The following is a 25,459-nucleotide window of genomic DNA, read 5'->3' as shown; positions in this document are numbered from 1 at the left end:
TTTTCTTTTCATGGTGGTAACAATGATTTATAACATTATATAAATTTCAAGTGGACATCATTATATTTTGATTTCTGTGTGGATTACATGTTCACCACCCAAAGACTAATTATAATGCATCACCACACACATGTTTCACACACTCTTTTGCCGTTCTCCCTGCCCCCTTTCCCTCTGGTAACCACCAATCCAATCTGTTTCTTTGTGTTTGTTTGTTGTTGTTTTTAATCTTCTACGTATGAGTGAGATCATGTGGTATTTGACTTTCTCCCTCTGACTTATTTAACTTAGCATAATTCCCTCAAGGTCCATCCATATTGTCATGAATGGCCAGATTTCATCATTTCTTATGGCTGAATAATATTCCATTGTGTCTATATACCACATCTTGTTTACCCATTTGTCCCTTGATAGGCACCTAGGTTGCTTCCAAGTCTTGGCTATTGTTGATAGTCCGGCAATGAACATAGGGGTGCATGTATCTTTATGCGTTTGTGTTTTCAAGTTCTTTGGGAAAATACCCAGCAGTGGGATAGCTGGATCATATGGTAGATCTATTCTTAATTTTCTGAGGATACTCCATACTGTTTTCCATAGTGGCTGCATCACTTTGCACTCCCATCAGCAGTGTATGAGGGTTCCCTTCTCTCTACACCCTCTCCAACACTTGATGTTTTCTGTCCTGTTAATTATGGCCATTCTGACAGGAGTGAGGTGATACCTCATTGTAGTTTTGATTTGCATTTCCCTTTTAGTTAATGATGTTGAACATCTTTTCATGCACCTGTTGGCCATTTGTATATCTTCTATGGAGAAATATCTATTCAAATTTTTTACCCATTTTTGAATTGGGTTGTTAGTTTTTTGTCATTGGGCTGTATGAGTTCTTTTTATATTTTGGATATTAACCCCTTATCAGATATATGGTTTGCAAATATCTTCTCCTGATTGTTAGGTTGTCTTTTCGTTTTATTGATGATGGTTTCCTTTGCTGTGCAGAAGCTTTTTAGTTTGATGAAGTCCCAGTTGTTTATTTTTTCTATTGTTTCCCTTGCCCAGTCAGACATGTTTCTTGAAAATATGTCACTAAGATTGATGTCGAAGAGTCTATTGCCTATGTTTTCTTCTACAAGTTTCATGGTATCAGGTCTTACATTCAAGTTTTTAACCCGTTTTGAGTTAATTTTTGCGTATAGTGTAAGATAATGGTCTATTTTCATTCTTTTGCTTGTGGCTGTCCAGTTTTCCCAGCACTGTTTACTGAAGAGACTTTCCTCTCTCCATTGTATGTTCTTGGCTCCCTTGTTGAAAAATAACCATCCAAAGATGTGTGGTTTTATTTCTGGGTTCTCAATTCTGTTTCATTGATCTGTGTGTCTGTTTTTGTGCCAGTGCCATGCTGTTTTGGTTACAATAGCTTTGTAGTATATTTTGAAATCAGGGAGTGTGACGCCTCCAGCTTTCTTCTTTTTTCTCGGGATTCCTTTGGCTATTTTGGGTCTTTTGTTGTTCCATATAAATTTTAGGATTCTTTGTTCTATTTCTGTGAAAAATGTCATTGGAACTTTGTTAGGGATTGCATTGAATCCATAAATTGCTTTAGGATGTATGGACATTTTAACTGTGTTAATTCTTCCAATCCAAGAGCACGGAATATCTTTCCGTTTCTTTGTGTCTTCTTCAATTTCTTTCAACAATGTTTTATAGTTTCCGGTGTACAGATCTTTCACCTCTTTGGTTAAGTTTATTCCTAGGTATTTTATTCTTTTTGTTGCAATTGTAAATGGGAATGTATTCTTAATTTCTCTTTCTGCTACTTCATTGTTAGAGTATAGAAATGCAACTGACTTTTGTATTTTGCTTCTGTATCCTGTAACTTTACCATATTCATTTATTGTTTCCAAAAGTTTTTTAGTGGATTCTTTAGGGTTTTCTATATACAAAATCATGTCCTCTGCAAGTAATAACAGTTTCACTACTTCCTTTACAATTTGCATCCCATTTATTTCTGTTTCTTGCCTAACTGCTCTGGCTAGGACTTCCAATGCTATGTTAAATAAGAGTGGTGAAAGTGGGCATCCTTATCTGGTTCCTGTTCTTAGAGGGATAGCTTTCAGTTTTTCTCCATTGAGAATGATATTAGCTGTGATTTTGTCATACATAGCCTTTGTTATGTTGAGGTACTTTCCTTCTATACTCATTTTATTCAGGGTTTGTGTCATAAATGGATGTTGGATCTTGTCAAATGCTTTCTCTGCATCTATTGAAATGATCACGTGAGTTTTATTCTTCATTGTGTTAATGTGGTGTATCACGTTGATTGGTTTGCAGATGTTGAACCATCCCTACACCCCTGGAATAAATCCTACTTGATCATGTTGTATGATCTTTTTAATGTATTGTTGTATTCGATATGCTAGTATTTTGTTGAGGATTTTTGCATCAATGTTCATCACTGATATTGGCCTGTAGTTTTCTTTTTTTGTATTGTCCTTGTCTGGTTTTGGTATCAGGGTAATGTTGGCTTCATAGAATGAACTAGGAAGCTCTCCCTCCTCTTCAATTTTTTGGAAGAGTTTGAGAAGGATAGGTATTAAGTCTTGTTTGAATGTTTGGTAGAATTCTCTACAGAAGCAATCTGGTCTTTGACTTTTATTTCTTGGAAGGTTTTTAATTACTGTTTCAATCTCCTTACTAGTGATTAGTCTATTAAAATTATCTCTTTCTTCTTGATTATGTTTTTGAAGGTTGTATGATTCTAAGAATTTATACATTTCTTCTAGATTTTTCAATTTGTTGGTGTATAGCTTTTTGTAATATTCTCTTATAATTTGCATTTCTGAGGTGTCTGTTGTAATTTCTCTTCTTTCATTTCTGATTTTATTTATTTTAGCCTTCTCTCTTTTTTTTCTTGGTGAGTCTAGCTAAAGGTTTGTCAATTTTGTTTATCTTTTCAAAGAATCAGCTCTCGGTTTCATTGAATTTTTCTGCTGTTTTCTCAGTCTGTATTTCATTTATTTCTGCTCTGATTTTTATTATTTCCTTCCTTCTACTCATTTTGAGTTTTGTTTATTATTCTTTTTCTTGTTCCTTTAGGTGAACTTTTTGATTGTTTCTTTGAGATTTTTCTTGTTTGTTGACGTAGGCCTGTTATTGCTGTAAACTTCCCTCTTGGAACCGCTTTTGCTGTATGCCATACATTTTGGCATGTCATTTTTCATTTTCATTTGTCTCCAGGTATTTTTTGATTTCTCCTTTGACTTCTTCATTGAATCAATAGTTATCCAGTAGCATTTTGTTTAATCTCCATATATTTGTGGCTTTTCTAATTTTCTTCCCGTAGTTGATTTATAGTTTCATACGGTTGGGGTCAGAAAAGATACTTGGTATTATTTCAATCTTCTTAAATGTATTGAGACTTATTTTGTGGCCTAATATTTGATCAATCCTGGAGAATGCTCCATCCACATTTGAAAAGAATGTGTATTCTGTGGGTTTTGGATAGAATGTTCTGTATATATCTACTTGGTCCATCTGGTTTAATGTGTCATTTAAGGCTCATCTTTTCTTATTGATCTTTTGTTAGACAATCTATCCATTGGTGTAAGTGGAATGTTAAAGTCCCCTACTATTGTTGTGTTACTGTCTATTTTTCCTTTTATGTCTATTAGTAATTACTTTATATATTTAGGTGCTCCAATGTTGGGTGCATAGATATTTACAAGTGTGGTATCCTCTAGTTGGATTATTCTTTTTATCATTTTGTAGTGTCATTCTTTGTCTCTTGTTACAGTTTTTGTTTTAAAGTCTGTTTTGTCTGATATAAGAATTGCTACTTCAGCTTTCTTTTCTTTTTTTCTTTTGAGGAAGATTAGCCCTGAGCTAACTTCTGCCAATCCTCCGCTTTTTGCTGAGGAAGAACAGCCCTGAGCTAACATCTGTGATCATCTTCCTCTACTTTGTATGTGGGATGCCTACCACAGCATGGCATGCCAAGCTGTGCAATGTCCGCACCCAGGATCTGAACCAGCGAACCCCAGTCCACTGAATTGGAACATGCACACTTAACCGCTGTGCCACTGGGCCAACCCCTTCAGCTTTCTTTTCATTGTCATTTGCATGGAGTATTTTTTTATAGCCCTTCACTTTCAGTTTGTCACTGTCTTTAGGTCTTAAGTGTATCTCTTGTAGGCAGCATATATATGGGTCTTGTTTTTTTATCCAGTTGGTCTCCTTATGCCTTTGGATTGGAGGATTTAGTCCATTGATATTTAAAGTACCTATTGATAAGTATGGGCTTATTGCCATTTTGTTACTTTTTTCCCTAGGTGTGTTAGTAGTTCTTCTCTGTTCCTTTCTTCTCTTGCTCTCTTCCCCTGTGGTTTGATGGTTTACTTTAGTACTATGTTTCGAAATCCTTTCTCTTAATTTTTTGTATATTAATTCTAGATTTTTGTTTTTTGATTACCGTGAGGTTCATATATAACAACCTACGTATATAGCAATCTATATTAAGTTGACGATCTGTTTAGTTTCACTTCTTGCTAAAAGCTCTTTTCTTTCATTCCCCTCATCCCACATTTTACGTTTTTGATATGATAGCTAACGCCTTTTGTGTGTGTGTGTATCCATTACTCTCTTATCTTGGAAATAGATAATTTTAGTAATTTTGTCTTTTGACCTTCCTGTTATCTTCATAGGGGGTTGATCCGCTACCTTTAATATGTTTTTGGCTTTATCAGTGATTTTATTGCTTTTTGGGGGGGATGATGTTCCTATTCCTATTTGTGCTCTTCTCTTTCCCACTTAAATAAGTTCCTTTAGCATTTCTTATAAAACTGGTTTCTTCGTGATAAATGCCTTTAATATTTGCTTGTTTAGGAAACTCTTTATCTCTCCTTCCACTCTGAATGACAACCTTGCCAGGTAGAGCTTTCTTTGCTGTAGGTCTTTTCCTTTCAGCACTTTAAATATATCATGCCGCTTTGTTCTCACCTTAAGGTTTCTTCTGAGAAGTCAGCTGATAGCTTTACGGGGTTTCCTTTGTATGTTACTTGTTGCCTTTCTCTTACAGCTTTTAGGATTTTCTCTTCATCTTTAATTCTTGACATTTTACTGATAATGTGTTTTGGTGTGGGCCTCTTTCGATTTATCTTGTTTGATGATCTCTGTGCTTCCTGTAACTGGATATCTGTTTCCTTCCTTAGGTTAGGAAAGTTTTCAACTATTATTTCTTCAAATAGATTCTCTGCCCCTTTTTCCCTGTCTTCTCTTTCTTGGACACCTACAATACAAATGTCAGTGTGGTTGATGTCCTAGAGGTACTTTAGAGTGTCCTTGTTCTTTTTCTTTTCTCTGTTCAGCTTGGGTGATTTCCTCTAGTCATTTGTCAAGCTTGCTTATCCATTCTTCTCTATCATCTACTCTGCTACTGAGTCCCAATAGTGAATTTTTTATTTCCAGTATTGTATTCTTCATTTCTGATTTGGTTCTTATTTGTTGAAGTCCTCACTGAGTTCATTATTCTTCTCCCAAGAGCAGTGAGCATCCTTAAGACTTTTTGTTTGAACTCTTTGTCAAGTAGGTTGCTCATCTCCATTTCATTTAGTTCTTTCTCTGGGATTTTGTCCTGTTTCCTCACTTGGAACATATCCTATTGCCTGCTCATTTTGCCTCTTTCTCTGTGCTTATATCTATGTATTAGGTAGGTCAGCTACATCTTCTGATCTTGAAGAGGTGGCCTATGTAAGAGATGCTTATGAGGCCCAGCAGCATGCATCCTTCTTATCACCAGTTCCAATGTCCCAGGGCTGTGCTGTGTGTGGGCTACTTGTGTCCTTCTACTTTGGCAGGGTTGCTCTTGCTACAGGTTCCCAGGGAGGCTAGGCTGTCCCCCTGGCTGGCTGGTGCAATGCTCAGCTCTGTGCGGCTGCTATGGACCCTTCAGTCACTTTCTCTGGCGTGGGAAGCCCCAGCACAGTTGGTTTCAAGATCTAACAGTACATTCCTGCTGCAGTGTTTTTGTTAAGTTATAGGCTCCCAGTGTGGCTGGTTGCTATGCTCAAGGGCTTACAATTGCTGTGGGCCTCCAGCCTGTAAGGCTGTTTTAAGCTGTCTCAGGATTATAGTTGTTTTGGACCCTGGTATGAGAGTACTCAATTATTTCAGGCTTTGGGAGATGGGGCTGATCCCTTATGTGGCTATTTGAGAAGAACAAGTCTGCTACAGCTGACGAGCCCCACAGCCCACAGGGCCACACACACCATCAACACACTCCTGTCCCATGTGTACGCCCTGCCCCCTTCAAGCAGACCTAGTGGCCCCATTCCAGAGTCCCCATACACTCCGTCACTCCCCACACACTCCACCTGTTCCTCATGCATACCCTGCCCCCCAGAGGTTCCAGGCACCACATCTATATGGGCCTACAATTTGCCTGAGGGCTTGCTGTTGTGTGAGGCCAGTCCCTAAGGCAGGCTGTCTGCCTGCTGATGTGGATCAAATCAGTGCTCTATTGAGTGGGACAGACCACCAGATAACAGGCCAGGAGCTGATCACCAATGGTGTCTGCTAACATCTATGTCAGCGTGCCTGTACTAGGTCACAATAATGACTGGAACCAATGTCTTAGTCCCTGGAGAGGTCTCACCTCTCACGGAGAGGCAACCAGAGGCTATCAGGTGAGTCTCTTTTCAAGAAAGGACTGTACACCTTTCTTTATGGTGATTTTAGCTTGCTTTCTGAAACAGGTGGATTTTTGTGTGGGCCCTTGCAGAGCTGATTTTTTTCCAATTATGTCCAATAGCTTTTCTGGGTTTATTCCCCATTGTTGCTAATACCCAGCAATCCAGATGTTATGAGACTCATTGCTGTTGTGCTGAGTCCAAAGGAAGCATATAGTAGTAACACTACTCCATTCTGGTCCCCGACTACTCCAGAGAAGGCAGTGTATCTTGGAATTGCTCCCAGCTGGCCTTGAAGCACTGCAGCTCATGAAGGTGGCTTTTTTTAATCTCCAGAATGAAATTTCCACCTCTTCTACCTCAATCAGGGCTGTCCCTTGCCATGAGGGTTCTTTTGCTCCAGGTTTTAGTTCTTTCTCAGGGGTAATTTTTCCAAGAGTAGTTGTAGATTGGTTGTGTGCATGGGAGGAGGTGAGGTCAGAGTCTGCCTACATTGTCATCTTCATCTTCACACCAACACCCACGTGTTTCATGTTGAGGTGCAAGTGAAAGATTTAAAATTGGTCACAATATAATTGAACTTGCGGAGTGACTTCCTACTGATGATGACTTTTGAGGGGAGGGAACTGTTGGGATGGAGGCACAGGGCATGCTTCTGGGACGAGCAGGCAGTGAAGCCAGGCTGTTCCTGCTGGACATGCTTTGTTCTAAATCAGAAGCACCTTCAACACAGGTCTTGATAGCTTAACCCATCACCTGGCAAATACCTCGGGGCCAGGTTTTATCAGTGACATTTTCCTTGCTCAAAGCTTTTCCTGAGAGGAGTATTCTGTAAGAGGCAGATGGATGGCACAGAGTTTTCCCTCAAACATTAAATGATATTCTACACTGAAATAATAACCAGAAAGTTCTCTGTTAAAACCAATGGGCCCCTTCTCCCAGGCAGATTAGAGATGCTGGATGACTCCTGAATACTCAGATGAATGGATGGGGGAGCGGCTTCTCTCATCATGTTTTGATGGTAAATGTAGGATAAGGAAAAACAAAACCAAGATCCAGACGAGGAAGAGCCAGAGGGGAGAGATGGCTTGCAGTACAATGACTTCAACCAGGACTTGCATGGTCACGTCTGCCCTGCGGGACAGGGTGGGAAGGCCCAGGGTGCACTCTGTTCCTTAGCCAATTGGTTAAGTTCAACTCAGATCATCTGGCAAGTCTAGCTGACTCCGGGTCCCAGAGAGACCGGGTCAGCAAAGCTGCTCCCACATGCGTGGATTATGGTCATGACATGCAGATGATCACCTGGGAGAAAACTGATGTTTATTACAGAACAGCCCTGTTTGTGAAAGGCTGATTGCTGATTCGCTTGGTAGACTTTTTCACCCTTATGATGTGCAGTTTAAATTAGTTAGTGAAAAAACCTAAATGTGGAAACAGTAGAACTGTCATGGAAGAAACTGACGTTTACCTCTTGTGAGGTCGTTCAGCATCATGTGCTGGGGCATTCTCTGACAACTCAGTACTGACCTTCAGGATCGTCCGACTCAGCATGGTGATAGCACTTAACACCGTGAACTCCTTTTCACCACCGTGCTAAAATAGTAAGATGTCAAATGTGTTAGCTTGAACCATATGATTTTTGTAGGTCGAATATGGTCAAATGGCAGCAATTAGACTCAACCTAATAAGTGGTCTTTCCCTTAGAGGGGTTAGACATGAGTTGGGAGACAGAACAGTAACTCATCAATAGATGTAAAATGATTAAGACCTGCAATTAAGAAGCCTTTATTTTGAAGTCAATAATGCACAAGTTAGGAATTCCTTAAGATTTTTCGTGACTGACTACATGACAGTGAATCTGTTCCTCTAGATGAACCACGTGGTCCAATTTATAAGCTATAGGGGAAATCGACCTACTGACTATATGCAACTCAGTTTCATCCCAGAATATTATTATCTGCCTTAACCACCCACCTTATTGCTGAGGGTTGATGCTGGAGGCTTTCCAGAAAAAATTCTACCATCAAGTGACCAAGATCTACACTCATGGTCGATATTTGGCAGAACATGCTGAAGCTCTGAAGGCTAGTCCTGGAGAAGCGTGAACGGTGGAGCTGCTGCAGCATCTCGGACAAACAGGCAACTTCCCGAAGCGGCTGCTTTGCAGCACACGGGGCTCACTGGGATATGTGAGCTCTGGTTGTGTCTCCTTTAAAATCAGTCACCTTACGTGACAGTCACACCTTGTGAAATGGCCCTCAGGGTCTCCAAAGTCCCGGGAGAGGTATGTTGTTCTTGTGCCTGAGTCTTATTCAGTCTCTTATCCAAGCTGAGCAGCTGTGACCTGCCAGGTTCTTTTCCAGGTTTTGTAGAGACTTCTCCTGGATCATCTGTTATGGTTTTTATTTTTTATTTCTGGGCTTTGCTTTTAGTAATCACAGTCCTTCTCAGGCAGTTTTTGTCCTAACTACTACTGAATCTCTCATGCAGAGCCAGCAGAGCTGCTGGAGTCACACGGCACGGTACTGGACTGGTATTTCTCTCCTAGTTAGTGGGTTTACTATTCAATAGGGTAGAGGAAAATCATGACTTTCTGGACAGTGAATAAAACATCAAAATTAGTCCAAATTATCCTGAAAGTCAGATAACAAAAGTTCGGGTCTCAGTTCTGAACTGATTCTCCGTGTTACCCTGGGCAAGTTCATTAACTCCTGACAATACTAATTTCTTCTTCGGGAAAATGAGGGCATGAAAGTAGCTGATCTCCCATTACCATTGACCCTAAAACAATATATGTCCATGGAAAACCCTTTATATCATTAGGCAATTATTTAGATTACTCTATAATCCTTAAACATTCACTTTTGTAGAGAGTGAAAGAGAGAAGATAGCTCAGAAACACTTAGGTTGGTAGGAAAATCGAGGTTTTAAAATGTTGATCATAATTGAGTTATATAGAAATAATTTAGATTTCACCTTTTTTAAAGATATTTTTATTTTTATAAGAAAAAATTGTAATAAGAGGGTTCAGGGGATTCTGGAGTGTTGCTCCCCAAAGTTTCTCAATTCCTTTATACATTTGAAATTGGGATTCATGCAAACAGAAGTAGTCATTTGTGTTGTAATAAGTTTGTGATCACCTTGCAGTTGCTTTTTGTGTGTGAAGATTGAGGAGGTGCCCATTTCCCTGTCTTGAATAAAAGACAGAGAGCTTTAGGCAGAGAAATGGCATCTGCAGAACTTTGGGCACTAACTGAGGTTTAGGGTTGATGTTGGTTGGAATGTTTCAGTTGGTCTTGGGCATCAGACGTCATCAGCACCCCAGCCTGATTTGCTCCAGCATGAGGTTTGGGCTTGAGCATCCTTGCTGGGGACCTCCTGCACCTTTGTGGCCAGTTTGGGCTTCAGCATTGTGCATTGTCCCTAGGTGCACAGGCCACCCTAGGCTGAGTCTTGGCGGAGACGCAATATGTGGCAGGCATTTCCAGGCTTCAGGAGTCCAAGCACAGTTCTGTGGGTTCTGTTCATTATTTATAGAGTCTTCTATTGATCATCAAATGTTTCTGTTGCACCCCAGCCGCAAAGGAGAGTCAGTAATCCTCTCATTCTTTCAGAGCGCTCTCCTGCAGAGGGGCTGGCAGAAATGGGAAAGGTTAAGTGCTGGGAATGTCCGATCTTGGTTCTGCTCCTAAATCAATTCTTGCCTCAGGTAAGGCCCAGGTTCTTCCTGGGTCTGCAGATTAAACTGTTCATCCTTGGGAAGATCGACTCACCCCTCTGTCCTCAACTAACTGCTACAGCATTTTACCCGGGTTACCACATGTCTGTCACCGCTTATCACTGCATCCGGATGTGGTAGGTACTATTTTTATCCTCATTTTATAGATTTACTGAAGTTCAGAGACATTAAGTAATTAGTCCAAGGTCACTCAGGTGATACATGGTAGAACTGAGACCCAAACTAAGTGACTTGACTTCCCCGGTAACCCCTCTGCCCTGTGTCTGTGAAATGAAGTAAAAACACCTCCTCTACTGCACACAAAGCAGATGCAAGATCAAAGGAGAAGATAATGCAACTGGAAGAATTGATAATGAAAAAGATCCTACTCAGATGTTGGTTGACATTCTTTTTTTTTTTATTTTTATTAATGTTATGATAGATTACAACCTTGTGAGATTTCAGTTGTACATTTTTGTTAGTCATGTTGTGGGTACACCACTTCCCCCTCTGTGCCCTCCCCCCACCCCCCCTTTTCCCTGGTAACCACCGATCAGATCTCCATATCAATATACTAAATTCCACCTATGAGTGGAGTGGTTGACATTCTTTTAAATTACCATTGTGGCTATCATTATGCATGCTGTTGAGATTATTGCCAATGGCAGGCCAAAATTTTCTATTTCCTAAATGGAAGAGAAGAGCAACTTCTTGGAGAGACATATCCAGATTGATTTAAGGGTTATTTTCAGTTGTTAATTAATGATGCTCTCTAATCTTCTCATTTTCCCATTTGCTGCACAGTTTCAAATGCAGCTGATCCTAATTAGAGATCCTATTTGTGCATATATATGGAATTTGTGAATTCCATATATAAATGAAAAGGTGGCTTTGGACCATTGGGGGACAACAACTAGATCAGGGTGATAAAGTTTTGAGACTTTGGTGTGTAGTCAGTTAAATTTAATTTAAATTAAAGGGAGAAGAAAAGGTGTTCAGTGATTCTCTCTGAGGGATAAAGAGGACTTCATTTTGTGTCCAGTGTCGTGAGATTTGAGTCACTTGGAATGACTGGGTCTCCCGAAGGCATATCCTCATCTGTATCTCACAATGTAAGTGCAGTATTTTAATCATGAAAATAAGGAATGCCTGGGATAAAACCCAGCCAAACAAAAAACAATGTATCCTTCTTTTGTCAAAGCCAATATTGGGTTTTACAGAAGTATACTTTAATAAAACCTAGCTGTAACGTATAAGGGACCATGTGGGATGCAAATATGTAATCCTCTGGCCTAGGTTTTGCATACTCACCACCCATTTCCATGCATGGAGCTCACAAATTGTTCCTTCAACAAGGTAAATCCAGAAAGAGACACGGGTTTGACTGGCAGGTCTTTGGAGGCCTGCTGAAACGCCGTAGAATCAATGGCACAGACATGGGGATCTATCTGTAAGCATCTCACTAGGGATTCTGAAAAAGTATCCTGTGGCTTCAGGGGTGCTGGCCTTGCTGCCCCAGCACAGGAATGCTGTGCTGGAAACCACTGTGATTTCCTCTGTGACGTATAAATCCCTGACATTCACCACTTGGTGTTCACAGTTGGGACACATGACCCATAGGTTCAATATTTACATTTTTGTTCCCTGTGTTTTATAGGTAAATGATGGCCATACATAGTTGAATTTTATTCGCTGTCTACCTGTATTGTATATTCGGAGATACGTAGGGACTAGAATTGGAAAAATCACACATTGAATTCCTCCTCCAGTATGTACACATACACACAACACACACACACAGCTTTAATAGGTTTGAAATAACTTACAAAATTTAAATTCAGATAACTTCAAGGATGTATTGAAGGAGAAAACAAGTCACAAAAAGAAAGGTTGAATGGGCTGGTGAAAGGGAGAATGGGTGAATTCAGCTAATTTCTCGTGGATGGTGTTGGTGCTGGTGGTAGACAACTTGGATATGGTTCAGTGTATAACAATTTGGCTTTTTAAACTACCTTCTTATTCTTGAACCATTTGCCTCTAGAAGTCCTGCCTAGCTAGTGTGTCTGAGGATGGGAAAGGAAGCAGTCAATCTAGTGGACCACAGCCATGGGTCACTTAATGACGGGGATACGTTCTGAGAAATGTGTCGTTAGGTGATTTTGTTGTCATGAGAATGTCATAGAGTGTACTTACACAAACCTAGATGGTACAGCTTACTACACACCTCAGCCATATGGTACTAATATTATGGAGCTAACACTGTACATATGGTCCATCGTTGACTGAAATGTTGTGCAGTGCATGACTGTAATTGTATGCACTGTATTTTTATATGACTGCCAGTGTGGTAATTTGTTTACACCAGCGTCACCGCAAACACGTGAGTAATGTGTTGCACCATGATGTTATGACAGCTATGATGTCACTAGGTGATAGGAAGTTTTCAGCTGCATTAAAATCTTATGGGATCACCATTATATATGAGGTTTGTTGTCGACCTAAACGTGGTTATGCAGCTCACGACTGTACGTTACACTGGTAGGCAGGGCAATTTCAGATTATGGACACTCCCATTTTCCTGGCCTATATTGAAGAACATCATGAAATACATTGTACTGTAAGAATTTGTTGCATTTGTTTTAAATTACATTACATCATGGATGTCCTCTTTATGAAGACTCAGGATAAATTAATTTGTTCTTAGCATCAGGAACAGTTGTGTTTCTCCTGGGCAATTAAGAAAATAAACTTTACGACAATGAGAATTGTGTCCTTAAATTTTTACTGTGGCATTAACCACTAGAATGCTTGAAGCAAAATTTGCGACTTATTCATAGCAAATGTATGACTTTGTGGTATATATTTTTGTGTTAAATTTATTTCTGACTCTGTATGTTTCCATCTTTTGTTTTCTCATTTATGTTAGTAGTAGGGATTAGATTTGGCTATGAGGAGTGGAAAACCCAAAATACCAGTGGCTTAAATAAGATAGAGGCTTCATTTTCTCTCAGGTAAAATTCTAGGTAGGTGGTCCCAGCTTGGGATGGCAGCTCCATGGCCATCAGGAACCCAGACTTCTAATGTGCTGTTCTGCCATCCTCAACACACAGCTTTCAACTCATGGTACAAGATGGCTGCTTGAGCTCTCCCCATCATGTCTGTATCCAGTCAGCAGGAAGGAGAATGGGAGAAAAGAGGGACACACTCAAGCCTCCCTTTGAAAATTACTTCTTAGAAGTTGCACACACAACTTCCATTTACATCCCATTGACCAGGCCTTAGTCACATGTCTATACCTAGCTATAAGCATGGCTCAGAAATGTGGGTAGCTATGTATTTTAGCGAAAAATGAGGAGTCTTAATACTGTAGAGGAAGGGAAGATGGGCCATTGAAAAACAAGTAGCAGGCTGTGGTACATCTATTTGTAATTTTGCTTATTTCATGAATCTTTGTGAACTATTTTAAATTCTGTCCATACTGGGGGAGGGGCTATTATAAGTAAATGAAGGAATAAATAAGTTTATATTCTTAGAAGGAGAATGGCTCTTGTTATTGTTTCTGTCTAACACGAGTCCAAATCTCAGAACGGGCTCTGAGGCCACGGAGGCCTTAACTGTTCCCACCTTGGGGTGCTCAGAGGTGGTCCTGCTGAGCTCGAGCTCTGCATCTCTGAAGCCTGAGGAGCAACATACACTCACCAGGGTGGAGGTTGTGTGGGCGGATCCACTTTCCTTGATTTGAAGTGAATTTTCTATCAATGCAACATCTTAACACTGCTTCTCTCTGCCAATCAGTTGGGGATTACATAAATTTTTGATAAAAAGGGGAAAATCATTATTATTCAATGAAGGCAATTTGCTTGGTAGACAAATCTCTCTCAAAGAATGCAGCTCTTGAGGTGCCACAGGACGGAAGGACGTGACTAAAAGACCCAGAATAGTGAGAAGGCTGGGAGGTACTGGCTAGGATTGTTTGTCAGGAGACTTTATAGTTCTATAGCTCCACTAGAGCTGTACTTTCAATCTTCAGTTTGCCCAGGACCTTAGGGAGGTGGTTAAAACTGCAGTGACCTGGGCTCCACCCCCCAGATTCTGCTTCCCTAGCTCAGGGAACAGCATTTTGACAAATACTGGACTAGAGGATGCTGATTGCCCAAAGATAAACATTTCAAAATGGAGTTAAACTTTCTTTTGAAAAAGAACATGAACAAGTCATTTCAAAAAACCTACAGAGTTTGCTTTAAATACTTAATTTTCCAGGTTTCAGAGTGTCCAACACTCTCTTTTGTGGAGCAGGACCTCCGCCCAATAGCGCACAGCTGCCTTCCTGCCTAAATGTTAACGATTTGAGGAGGCCTTTTAGCTCTCTGGCAGCTCAGAGCACCTGACCCACCAGGCACCAGGGGCCTGGAGAAACCACCCTTAGGTCCCCGCTCACCATGACAACCAGCTCACACTGTCCCCATCTGTCAGTGTGCAGGCTGGCCCCTCTACAGGGTCACCTGTGTCATGGCGACAGGAGAAGCTGTGGTTGTCTTCCATGTTCCAAGTGCCTGGAAACAGGGTTCAGTCCCAGGCCCCGACTTCTCTCTCTGCGTTTTTCTGGGTGGGAAGCTGTTTGGACCCTGGGAGTTGGGGCCTGAGAGAAAGAGGATGAGCGGGGGCTCCTGGGACATGAGTGATGTTGGTGGCACATGTGTGTCAGTTGGAGCTGTCAGCTGGACCAGCAGGAAATAAGAAGCACAGATCTGAAGGGAGGGGAGTGAATCCCAGTCACAAAGACAGCTTGATATTTAGGCCTGGAGGGGAGTTACAAGGTCTTCACTCTACAGAAATATCAAGACAGAAAAATCCATCCTCCTTCATCTTTGAGGGTTTATGGGGGTTATGGTAAAATGAGGATTAGAAGGAGAGAGAGCTGGTAGCCTTCAATTTTTCCCAAAATTTTACTATGAAAAATTTTTCAAATATACCTGAAAGAAACACACTGCTTAGATTCTACTGTCAACATTTTATTTTATCTACTTTATCACATGCTGTCCATCTGTGTGTCCCTCTGTCCCTCCACCAATACGTCTCATTTTTTTGGATAGCTTTGGTTTTAATATTCTTATTGTTATTTCCCTCTTTCTTTCCTTCCAATTCTGGTGTTTATTACCCTCCTTTTATTTGTCCTCAGCCAATCATAGCCATCATCTTTAATGATTACAACAAAGAATGTAGTGATGATAACAATGAGAGTAGCTAACGTTTAGAACACACATTATGTCACAGGCGCAGTGCTGGCCACTGTTGTGATGGTACCATCTCGTTACTTGTCAAAAGGAGAAGGAGGCATGATTATCCCTCTTCTGATGAGAAGGAAACAGAGGCTCAGAGACAAGCGGCTAAACTGGAGTTCAAGTCTGGTCTCATCTGACATTTCGCCTCCACAGGCCAGTTTCAGGGGAATGACAGCCCAGAGATTCCCTTTCAAACTGGCTTAGTGAAAAATTCACTAAGATTGTCTCAAACCCATTATGAAAATCATTGAGAACATCACTTTCTGCATGTGGAGAAGTCTTTACTTCAGAGGGTAATGGAGAGGCTATTCCTTGAAGTGTCATTATCTTTAACCCTCTGGGTACCTGCATTTCTTTGCACAAGAGTGAAGTAGGCAGTATTCTCCTTCTCTTCATCATAATTGGTGAAATTTATGGGCCAAACATTCCACATTCATCCTCTTGGTTTTGTAACCCCTTTCCTTCTTTTGATTTTTCAGGTATGAGGGTCTTCTTGAGCATTTCTTTTAGGGGAGGTCTGATGGCAATGAACTCCCCTAACTTTTGTTTATCTAGGAAAGTTTTTATTTCTACATCATATTTGAAGGTTATTTTTGCTGGATAGAATATTCTTGGCTGCAAGTTTTTGTCCTTGAGAGTTTTGAATATATCATTTCACCTCTTCTAGCCTGTAAGCTATCTGCTGAGAAATATGCTGACATCCTCATGGGGTTCCTTTGTAGGTTACTTTCTTCTGCCTTGCTGCCTTTAGTATTTTCTCTTTGTCATTGACTTTTGCAAGCTTCACTACTATATGCCTTGGGGTTGGTCTTTTTACATTGATAAAGTTTGGAGATCTATTAGCTTCTATCACATGGAGTTCCATCTCTCTCCCCAGGCTTGGGAAGTTCTCAGCCATTATTTCTTTGAACAGGCTTTCTGCCCCCTTCTGCTTCTCTTCTCCCTCTGGGGTACCTATAATCCTTATGTTGCATTTCCTAATTGAGTCAGATATTTTTTGGAGAATTTCTTCACTTCTTTTTAGTCTTAGTTCTCTCTCCTCCTCTATCTGCAGCATTTCTACATTCCTATCCACCAAATTCCTAGTTCTATCTTCTATATTATTGAGCCTACTGTTCAGAGAGTCCAGATTTTTCTTAATCTCCTCTATTGTGTTCTTCATCTCCTACATTTCTGATTGGTTCTTCTTTGTAGTATCAAGCTCTTTTGTGACATAGCTCCTGAACTCTTTTGAGTTGTCTGTCTGTATTCTCTTTTAACTCATTGAGTTTTTTAATGATGGCTATCTTGAATTGATTGTCATTTAGGTTATAGATTTCAGTGTCTTTGGGAATTTTTTCTGGGTACTTGTCACTTTCCTTCTGTTCTGGAGATTTAATATATTTTGAATACTGCTTGATGGTGTGGATTTGTGCCTCTGCACAGACATAGAGTTTAGTTACTGATTCCACTTGCTTCTACTGGAGTGTGGGTGGAGCAGCTGTATTATCTGCACTGACCAGGATCCCTGTCAGCTGTTGCTGACTGGACCTGGGACCCTCCTCGTGGTCACAGTGGCCCTGTGGGGTCTCTCATCAGCTGTGGGGACAATTGCAAGGAGGCCTCAGGTTGCTGGTGCCTACTGTCACAGACCACCTAGACGCTCTCCATCCTTAGGGTCTGCAGTGGTGTTATGGGCTTTCACAGTGGCCAGGAGCCTGTTCACCTAGACACACAGTTCTGCCACTGTCAGGGCCCACAAGATCTCACTTGTCCACTATGGGCCACAGCAGAGCTATGTGTATCCACTGCAGTCTGTGGTTAGCTCACCCAGCTGTGCTCCTTCTGCCCCAGGGCCTTCCAGCCTTGTGATTGCCAGGCAGGGCCTCTCAGCTAAGGCTGAGTAGAGGCTTTCCCTGTGGCTACTGTGGGACTTTGGATTTTCCCCCTGGACCATGGAGCAGGCTCACTGGTGCTCCAACCTGCCACCGCCTAGTCACTGGCTCTCCCTTGCCCCCTCTGGGCCCCAGCAGGATTTTGTGTGTTAGAGGCAGCTGGGGGGTTGCTGCACCGGGTAGAGCTCCACCTGCCCCTGGGCCTCCCCGCATTCTGAATGCTGGGTGGGGCCTCTCCTCTAAGCCTGAGTAGAGGCATTCCCTGTGGCTGCTGTGTGACCATGGATTTTCCCCCTGGACCACCGTGCAGGCTTGCTGGGACTCCAACCTACCACTACCCCACTCCCACGGTCCCTCTGGGTCTTGCTTGTCCCCTCTGGGGCACAGCAGGACTTTGTGTGTCAGAGGCAGCTGGCAGGTTGTTGCAACTCTTGGGTTCCACTGCCCCAGGGTCTCCCAGCATTCTGAATGCTGGGTGGGGCCTCTCCACTAAGGCCAAGTAGAGGCTTTCCCTGTGGATGCTGTGAGACTGTGGATTTTCCCACTGGGCTAAGGAGCAATTATGGGGGGCTTAAGTAGGGCTGTAGTCACCTGTTTCCACCGTTGCTAAACTGATGCATGCACATGCCCACCCTTGGTGCCGTGGTGATGCTATGAGCATGTGAGCTGGTAGAAAGTCACTTGCAGGTACTAGGCTGTCCAGGGGTGGGAGAGTTTTCACCTATCTCCACCTCCTCCCGGAGGGCAGCCCATCCACCTTCCAATGTATAGCAGCATGGGTCTCTCAGGCATCCTGAGATGCTGTGTGGATATGATTTGTTGACCGATGAATGTCCAATTAGTTGTAGTTCGAAGGGGGAGAGACAAACAAAACTGCTCACTCCGCCATGTTGCTGACATCACTGCCCTTCAGTAGCTTTTAAGAAAACTTTCTTGAGGGTCCAGCTGCAGCCTCTGGGACCACATTGTGCTTGTCTGAGGATTTTGGACTGTATTGTTATGAAAACAAGTCAGACTGTGACAGGAGGACTTTCCTGAATCCCCCAAAACATACTGTTTCATTCTGTTTAGTTCTATTTGGTTTAAGTAGATGCAGAAACCCTCACTTTATGGATACTGTGTTTTCCACAGCTAGACATAGATGAATGGATGATCAAAGAGAGCAAATTACTTTCAATTGTTTGAGATGTCCCTCTCAGAAAGGGCAGGTTGAATTTTGATGGGTGAACTCTGATGAAAATTAGGATCTTTGCTACTAGACACAAGTGCTTTTAAGAACTGGACATCCTGTAAATGGGATTAAATTTATTGTAGCTCCTAAGCAACAAAGTTCCCAGTGGACAGATGCTTCTATACCTTGCAAGTCTGTTATGATCAGAGCTCACCTTGCATGCGCATCATGCTTTCCTATGCTGCTTTCAAATTAAAAAGAGATTTTTTTATATTTCTTGTATTTTTTAAATTCATATTCCTGCTCTATAGCGCCATGGGGTCAAATGCTAATGTAACTCTTAATTTATTGGAGACTTAGAAAAGCCAAGTGATTTTCTCAGAACATAGCATGAGGAAGGGCCCTTTTGCAGCATCTGGGAGCAAGCCTATCAACGTGCTATTCAACCAAGAGCGGCGTCATGGTGCTCCAGCTTCCCTGGTGTTCCCTTTGAGGTTCCAGTGTCACTGATCTTCAGGTTTGTGGCCTGAAGCCAATGCATGATCTTGAAAATCCCTGTGAAGAACAATATGTAAGTGAAGAGACTTGGCTAGATGATGAGGGAGAGAAAGGGGGATAAGTAGCAGCCCCCATGAGGGCACCATGCCTTCTTCACGTTCCAGTTTACATTTCCAAAGGTCAAAATATTCTGAAACACCCAAACAATGGCGGCAAATAGAAGCTTCTTTCAAAGGCAAACATTCTGCAAAAACTAACACTCTCTAAAAGTCCTTCAAGAGTAGAATGGATTCATAAATGGTGATTTCTTCATACAATGGGATAATACTCAGCAATATAAACAGAACGACCTACTGGATAAAACTTAAACACTTTGTACTGAGTGAGAAGATAGTGAGACATAAGAGCACGTGTGACTCCATTTCTATAAAGTTTTCTCCAAACCATTTATCTGAACTGATCTCTGGGGGAAAGAAAGTCAATCAGGCTTACGTGGGAGGACGGGGGGTGAGATAGCCTGCGAAGGGCACAGGGGACTTCCTAAAATGATGGGAATGTGCTGCATCTTGGTTGGGGTGATGGTGACATAGGCGTATACATTTGTCAAAACTGATCAAGCTGTATACTTAAAATCTGTGCATTTACTGTGTATAAATTTTACCTCAATGAAGAGTACACATTACAGCCTTTCTCTGTGAGGCGTTCTAAGTGCTCTGCATGATTTAACTTATTTAATTCTCACAGAAATATAGGAGAGGAGATATGTTTATTTGCATTTTACAAATGGGGAGACTGAGGCACAGAGAGGTTACCTAAATATCTAAGGTGATGGAGCTGGTGTTTAGGGCGAGAATTTGAACATTAACAGTTCAGCTCCAGAGCTGGACTCTTAGCTGCTGAGTTATACTTCCACACATGCCAGAAGTAGCCACCAGCTTGTGGTTTCCTGTTTCCTGTTAAGAGCTTTCCCAAATGTTATGAGACAATTGCCCATATAAGCATAAAATTCTGGTTATTTAAAATACACCTATTTATGTCGGATGTGGGATGCTTTTAAAGATTCTATTTAGCTTTGATATAGACAACACTACTAAACTGCAGGCTGGCTTCATAGACGATCAGGAAGGCCAGTCTCCTGAACTGTGTTTGCTGATCACTGTATAACACAGTTAATGTTATAGACAAGCAAAATCACATGCCTGAGGTTGCCAAGAAATGGAAGGAGGAAGTGATTGAGACATTGGGCTGGAAAAAAAGACTCATCCACTCCAGCTTGATAGTTGTAGCTTACTGTGTTGTTTATAAGATGTACAGAAAAATTAGTAGTGACACCAAAGTGTTAACAGTGGCCAACTACGGGGAATGAGATTGACGAGCAAGGAAGTTTCCAAATTCTCAATTATTTGCTTGCATATTATTTGCAATTTTTATTATGAGTATGCATTTTAGATGAGAGTTTTAAAAAGTTTTTAACAGTGCACTAAGTAACTGTTCCTGCTTGTGTGAAGGTTGGCCAGATTGCAATATTCACTCATTCATTCACGGAGTAATCATTTACCGAATGTCCACCAGATGCCAGATCCTACGTACTGGAGACAGATAGCAATTAGTAGTCTAGTGGTGAGACAGACATATGGACAATTACGGAAGGAGGCAGGCGCTCTGCAGTTGAAGGGATTCCGATTAGACCCAGGGACTCTGCCCCAGCTCTGCTGTTAGCCATGGGTTTGGTGGCTCTACATGACTGGGTGTTGAGAGGAGCTGAAGCATTTCTGAATGACATAGGTTTCTGCCATCCTTTTATTTCATGAGTATTCCAGAAGCATGCCCAGAGCACGGAAGATGTAGGGCTGATTCTCCATGTTGACATAGCTTGTAAGTCATCAGTTTTTTTCCTTATCCTAGTTTCTCATTGTAAAGCAGTTGGTTGTCACCTAAAATCAGTCACTGTCTTCGCATTTTGCAAAAGGCATAATGTGTAAGAGGGCTTTGTGCAGACTCTGTTTACTTTCTAGAGTCTCTTGAAATGAAATTGCCAAGTAGCCCACCAACAACCAGGATTGAAAGCAGTCCCCCTACATCCAGGGGGCAGTCACACTGCCTTTGTAATGTAAATGAAAGGATAATTATTATCATAAGCTCCTGCTGTCTTTAGAGCCGGAAGAAGAATGGGTAAATGTGTACTTTTCTTCCTGCTCTAGCATAAAACAAGGTTTGTTTTTTTTTTTAACTTTTATTTTTTTAATTAAGTAACAGTGGCAAAAAGTAGCTTCTCTCAGGACCATATGGGTCATTAGCTCCCCTTGGTGCCCCGTACCAGGTGTTTCTTCCTTAAGTCCTGCGCTCCTGCCTGTTTGAACGTGCGTGGTTGCCTCCCTTCCCCTGCTCCAGTGCACTCGGGTAGTTTAACCCTTCCCGGCACACTGTCCTGCAGCACCTTCCTCATGAGCGTGCCTGATTCAGAATTACTCTGTATTTGTATGTCGCCCTCACAGCACGTGTTAAGCTCTTCACAGTGGCCTACCAGCCTAGTTAGACTACAGAAATAGAGGAGCAATTAGTTGGAGGCATTTGCAAAATGAATGCATGTTAGTGATGTGTGTAGTTACAGAGACCTTCTCACAGAGATCGAACTGTGTGGATGTGCAGATTTGACCAATGGAAAAAAAATCAAAGAAAATTCTCCACATCCCATGACTCAAGTCTATTCTTGGCTGAGACTTAGAGTCCCTACAGGGTCAGAGAATTTGTGTATAACTATGGTTTCTGGATTTGGGAGAGAAACGCCACTTCTGCCTCCTTCTCCTTTTGCAAACCAGTGGAGAACAACAAGGAGAACAGAGGCAGTAAAGAAACTTCCTTCTTCATTGAAATTTGGAAAACATTGCATCTAGACCCATAATACTATGTTTGAAAAAGGGTTTTCAGATTAGTGGAAACTGTACCAGTGTGAATATAGACACAGAGAGAAGGCTGGGGGCTTCAAATGTCATGGGCAGACTAGACAAATTACAGAATTCTTCAAAATAGATGTCACAACCTTGCCTTTAAACAAGGTCGGGGTGCATAGATGGACAGCAACCTGCTGTCAGCCCTGATGACCTCAGACAACAACCAAGCAAACACACAGGAAACACACACACACTCCATCTTTGCCATCCTAGGAGATGATGGCACATGGGTGGAGGATGAACTTGGGGGAGGAAACAGCCCTCCACCTTCTGTGTCTGCTAGAGAAGAGTGAAGACATCACCACCACCAAAAACCTCCATCAGGTGGTTTCACTGGGAAGAGGGAAACTTCTAGCCAGCCCAGAGCCACTCACAGCATTCACAGGGGATTGAGAAGGTTCTGGAGGCCACAAGCCCAAAGTGCTCACCAGCTCACTCACTTGGTCCTTACCCTTACTATCTTTTCATGTATGGCTCAGGAATAGTACACCCTCAGCTCAAGGATGGACAAAACTAAAAAAAGAAATCAGCATGGGACTTAGGTGATCATTTTGCATTAAAAATATCACACATACACACAGAGGTACGTGAATAAAACACATCAGAAAGGTTATACCAGAAAGCAGATGAAAATTAAGACAACATATTTTTCTAAGAAGCAATCTGACAACATGTATTAATATGAAATATCTACACAGACGTCAATTCACCTAGGAAGTCGTGCTGTAGAATTTCACCGCCCAATATGGTAGCCACTAATACTTGAAATATGGATCTATTTCATATATGGAACTAAGGACCCCAAATTTTAACCTAAAAGTGATACTCATTTTAGTTGGAAATGGAAGTTTCCATTGGAAAACTTTTAAGTATGTTTGGAACAACTGGGATATGTAAATTTATTTTTCGACTGTAAATTTTATGAAATCTAAATAAAAATCAAGTATTGCCAATGAAAAGTTAGTCTCAACATATGCTTTGTATAAAATATGTTAGGTTTTATAGACTTAATAAATAGAATGTAAAATATCTTATTGAAATGATATCTTGGATATATTGAGTTAAATATACTGTTAAAATTAACTCTACCAGTTTCTTTGTACTTTTTAATGAGGCTACTAGAAAATTTTAAATTGCATGCGACTTGCAACATATTTTGATCAGACAGCACTGCTAAATAAAATCAAAGCAGCAGTATGTACAGTAAATGGACAAACTGTTCAAAGTAGCCAAAAAACAAAAACAAACTGGAAACAAACTGGATCCTTGTGCACAAAGGACCGGCTCACACATATACATACACCACATGGGCTGTTATGAAGACTTTGAAAAGAAGAAAGTTTTGCCAGCAGACTTGACTATCCACACAGTATTATTATAGAAGAAAAGTAAACTGCATAGAAATGTGAGTAATCCCAGGACAGATGGTGCCCCCCAACTGAACAATGGTTCGAATTGTGATTTTTTGGCTTTATGATGGTGTGAAACTGATAGGCATTCAGTAGAAACCGTACTTTGAATCTTAATCTTTTCCCAGGCTAGTGATACTCTATGTGGTACGACACTCTCTTGTGATGCTGGGCAGCTGCAGCTCCCAGTCAGCCCTGCGATCACGAGGATAAACCACCGATACACATACAACCATTCTGTGTGCATAAACCACTCTATGTCTCACTTTCAGTACAGTACTCAACAAATTACACGAGATATTCAATACTTTATTATAAAATAGGCCTTGTGCTAGGTGATTTTTCCTAACTGTAGGCTAACGTAATTGTTCTGAGCATGTTTAAGGTAGGCTAGGCTGTTATAATGTTCTGTAGGTTAGGAGCATTAAATGCATTTTTGACATGATATTTGAAACTTACAAGGGGTTTATCAGGATGTAACACCATTGTGAATTGGGGTAGATCTGTATTGTAAAACTACCATCCCAATCCACAATAGATCGACATGTGTGTAAAATACCACCTGAACACCAAAAAGTAAAGAAAAAAAGTGCAATGACTTTAAAAAACATCAAGTTATTTAACAGGGGTTACCTGTGTGGTGGGCCAGGGGCAGGAGAGAGGAAGAGGGAAGCAAGTAGAAGGACAATAAAATGTCTCTCTCCCTCCATCCCCAGCTTGTATATTGTCTCATTTATGTAGAATTGCACACGCGCGCACACACACACACACACTCTAGGAGGAAGGGAAGGATAGAGCTAGAACTATATATAACGACTTATAGGAATTCCAAAGTGTAACGCCAAGTGAAAAAAAGTTGAAGGTGGTACATAAAGAGGCTCATTCTATTTGTGTAGAAACAACAATATTCCTCATATTCTTACATAAGTTTGGAGAAAGATGCACCTGCTAATTAATAATAATAATCTAGGGGTGTGTGGTACTAGAAAGAACTGAGGTGAACAGGGTAGGGAGAAAGGTGTGTGTGTAAAACAGTGTTACTTTTTATTAAAAATGGACATTACTTTTTGACGAAAAAGAAGAAAATAGTAAAAAAAAAGGGGGGGCAGTAATTAAGTTTTCCTTGGGAAAAAAAAAAGAAAGAGCTCAGAGCAGAGCTACAAACATCCAAGGAACAGTAATGGCAACAGACAGAATTTGAAAATTAATTGGCCGGAGAGGCCCACTAGAAACAGCAAAGAGATTGTCTCAGAAAGAGAGTTTTAGGAATAAAACAGAGTAGAAAAAAGCAAAGAGTTAAAATGAGAAAAAAAGAGTTAGAAAAATAACAATGATAAAAGACAAAGGAGATCCAACATGTGAATAGCTGGCATCCCTGACACACTCTGCCACAGGCTTTAATGAAGGCTGACGCCAGAGCACTGAGAACAGAGGGAAAGACAGGTAAATATATTTTCCTAAAACAAAGTCTAAATACTGAAAGAACACATTGAGTTCCAAGAAAAATTTGATACAAGTGATCAATAAGTAGAAATATCCTAGTACAATGTACTTCAGAGATTTAGCTAAATCTTTGGGCCTTAGCTTACTCCTTCACTACCACCACCACCATCACAAAACAGAAATCAACTATTTACACATGGATTTAAAAAAATTACTGTTGTGCATGAACAAAAGTGAAAAATGTAAATAAATTACTTAAGAGTTTCCAAAACCTTTCTCACATGCATTCTTTTGTGTGAATCACCTTTTAACCCAGTCATTACTGTATGTGTTTTCTCACAAAATATGCTCTTTATGCTTTTAAGGGCATTGATGATGAGCATCAAAGGGCATCCCACCATTGTTTCTGGAACTTTCTTCCAAAACACAC

The 25,459-nt window shown here is 41.0% G+C and overlaps 1 protein-coding gene across 1 annotated transcript in view; it reads right to left on the bottom strand.

Annotated features, from left to right (window-relative positions):
* Positions 1-8,809, bottom strand: part of LOC124240774 (solute carrier family 28 member 3-like) — a 102,174-nt gene extending 93,365 nt beyond the window's left edge. The window contains exons 1-2 of the mRNA XM_046663883.1: positions 8,705-8,809; positions 8,211-8,276 (exon numbers count right to left, since the gene is read on the bottom strand). Of these exons, the coding sequence (XP_046519839.1) occupies positions 8,211-8,276; positions 8,705-8,809 (171 nt within the window). The remainder of the gene's footprint in view (positions 1-8,210; positions 8,277-8,704) is intronic.
* Positions 8,810-25,459: the final 16,650 nt, after the last annotated feature.

Source organism: Equus quagga, chromosome 6 (genome assembly GCF_021613505.1).
Source record: "Equus quagga isolate Etosha38 chromosome 6, UCLA_HA_Equagga_1.0, whole genome shotgun sequence".
Classification (NCBI taxonomy): Eukaryota; Metazoa; Chordata; class Mammalia; order Perissodactyla; family Equidae; genus Equus; species Equus quagga.
Note: the sequence above shows the minus strand (reverse complement) of the source record. Positions and strands in the feature narration are given on the sequence as shown.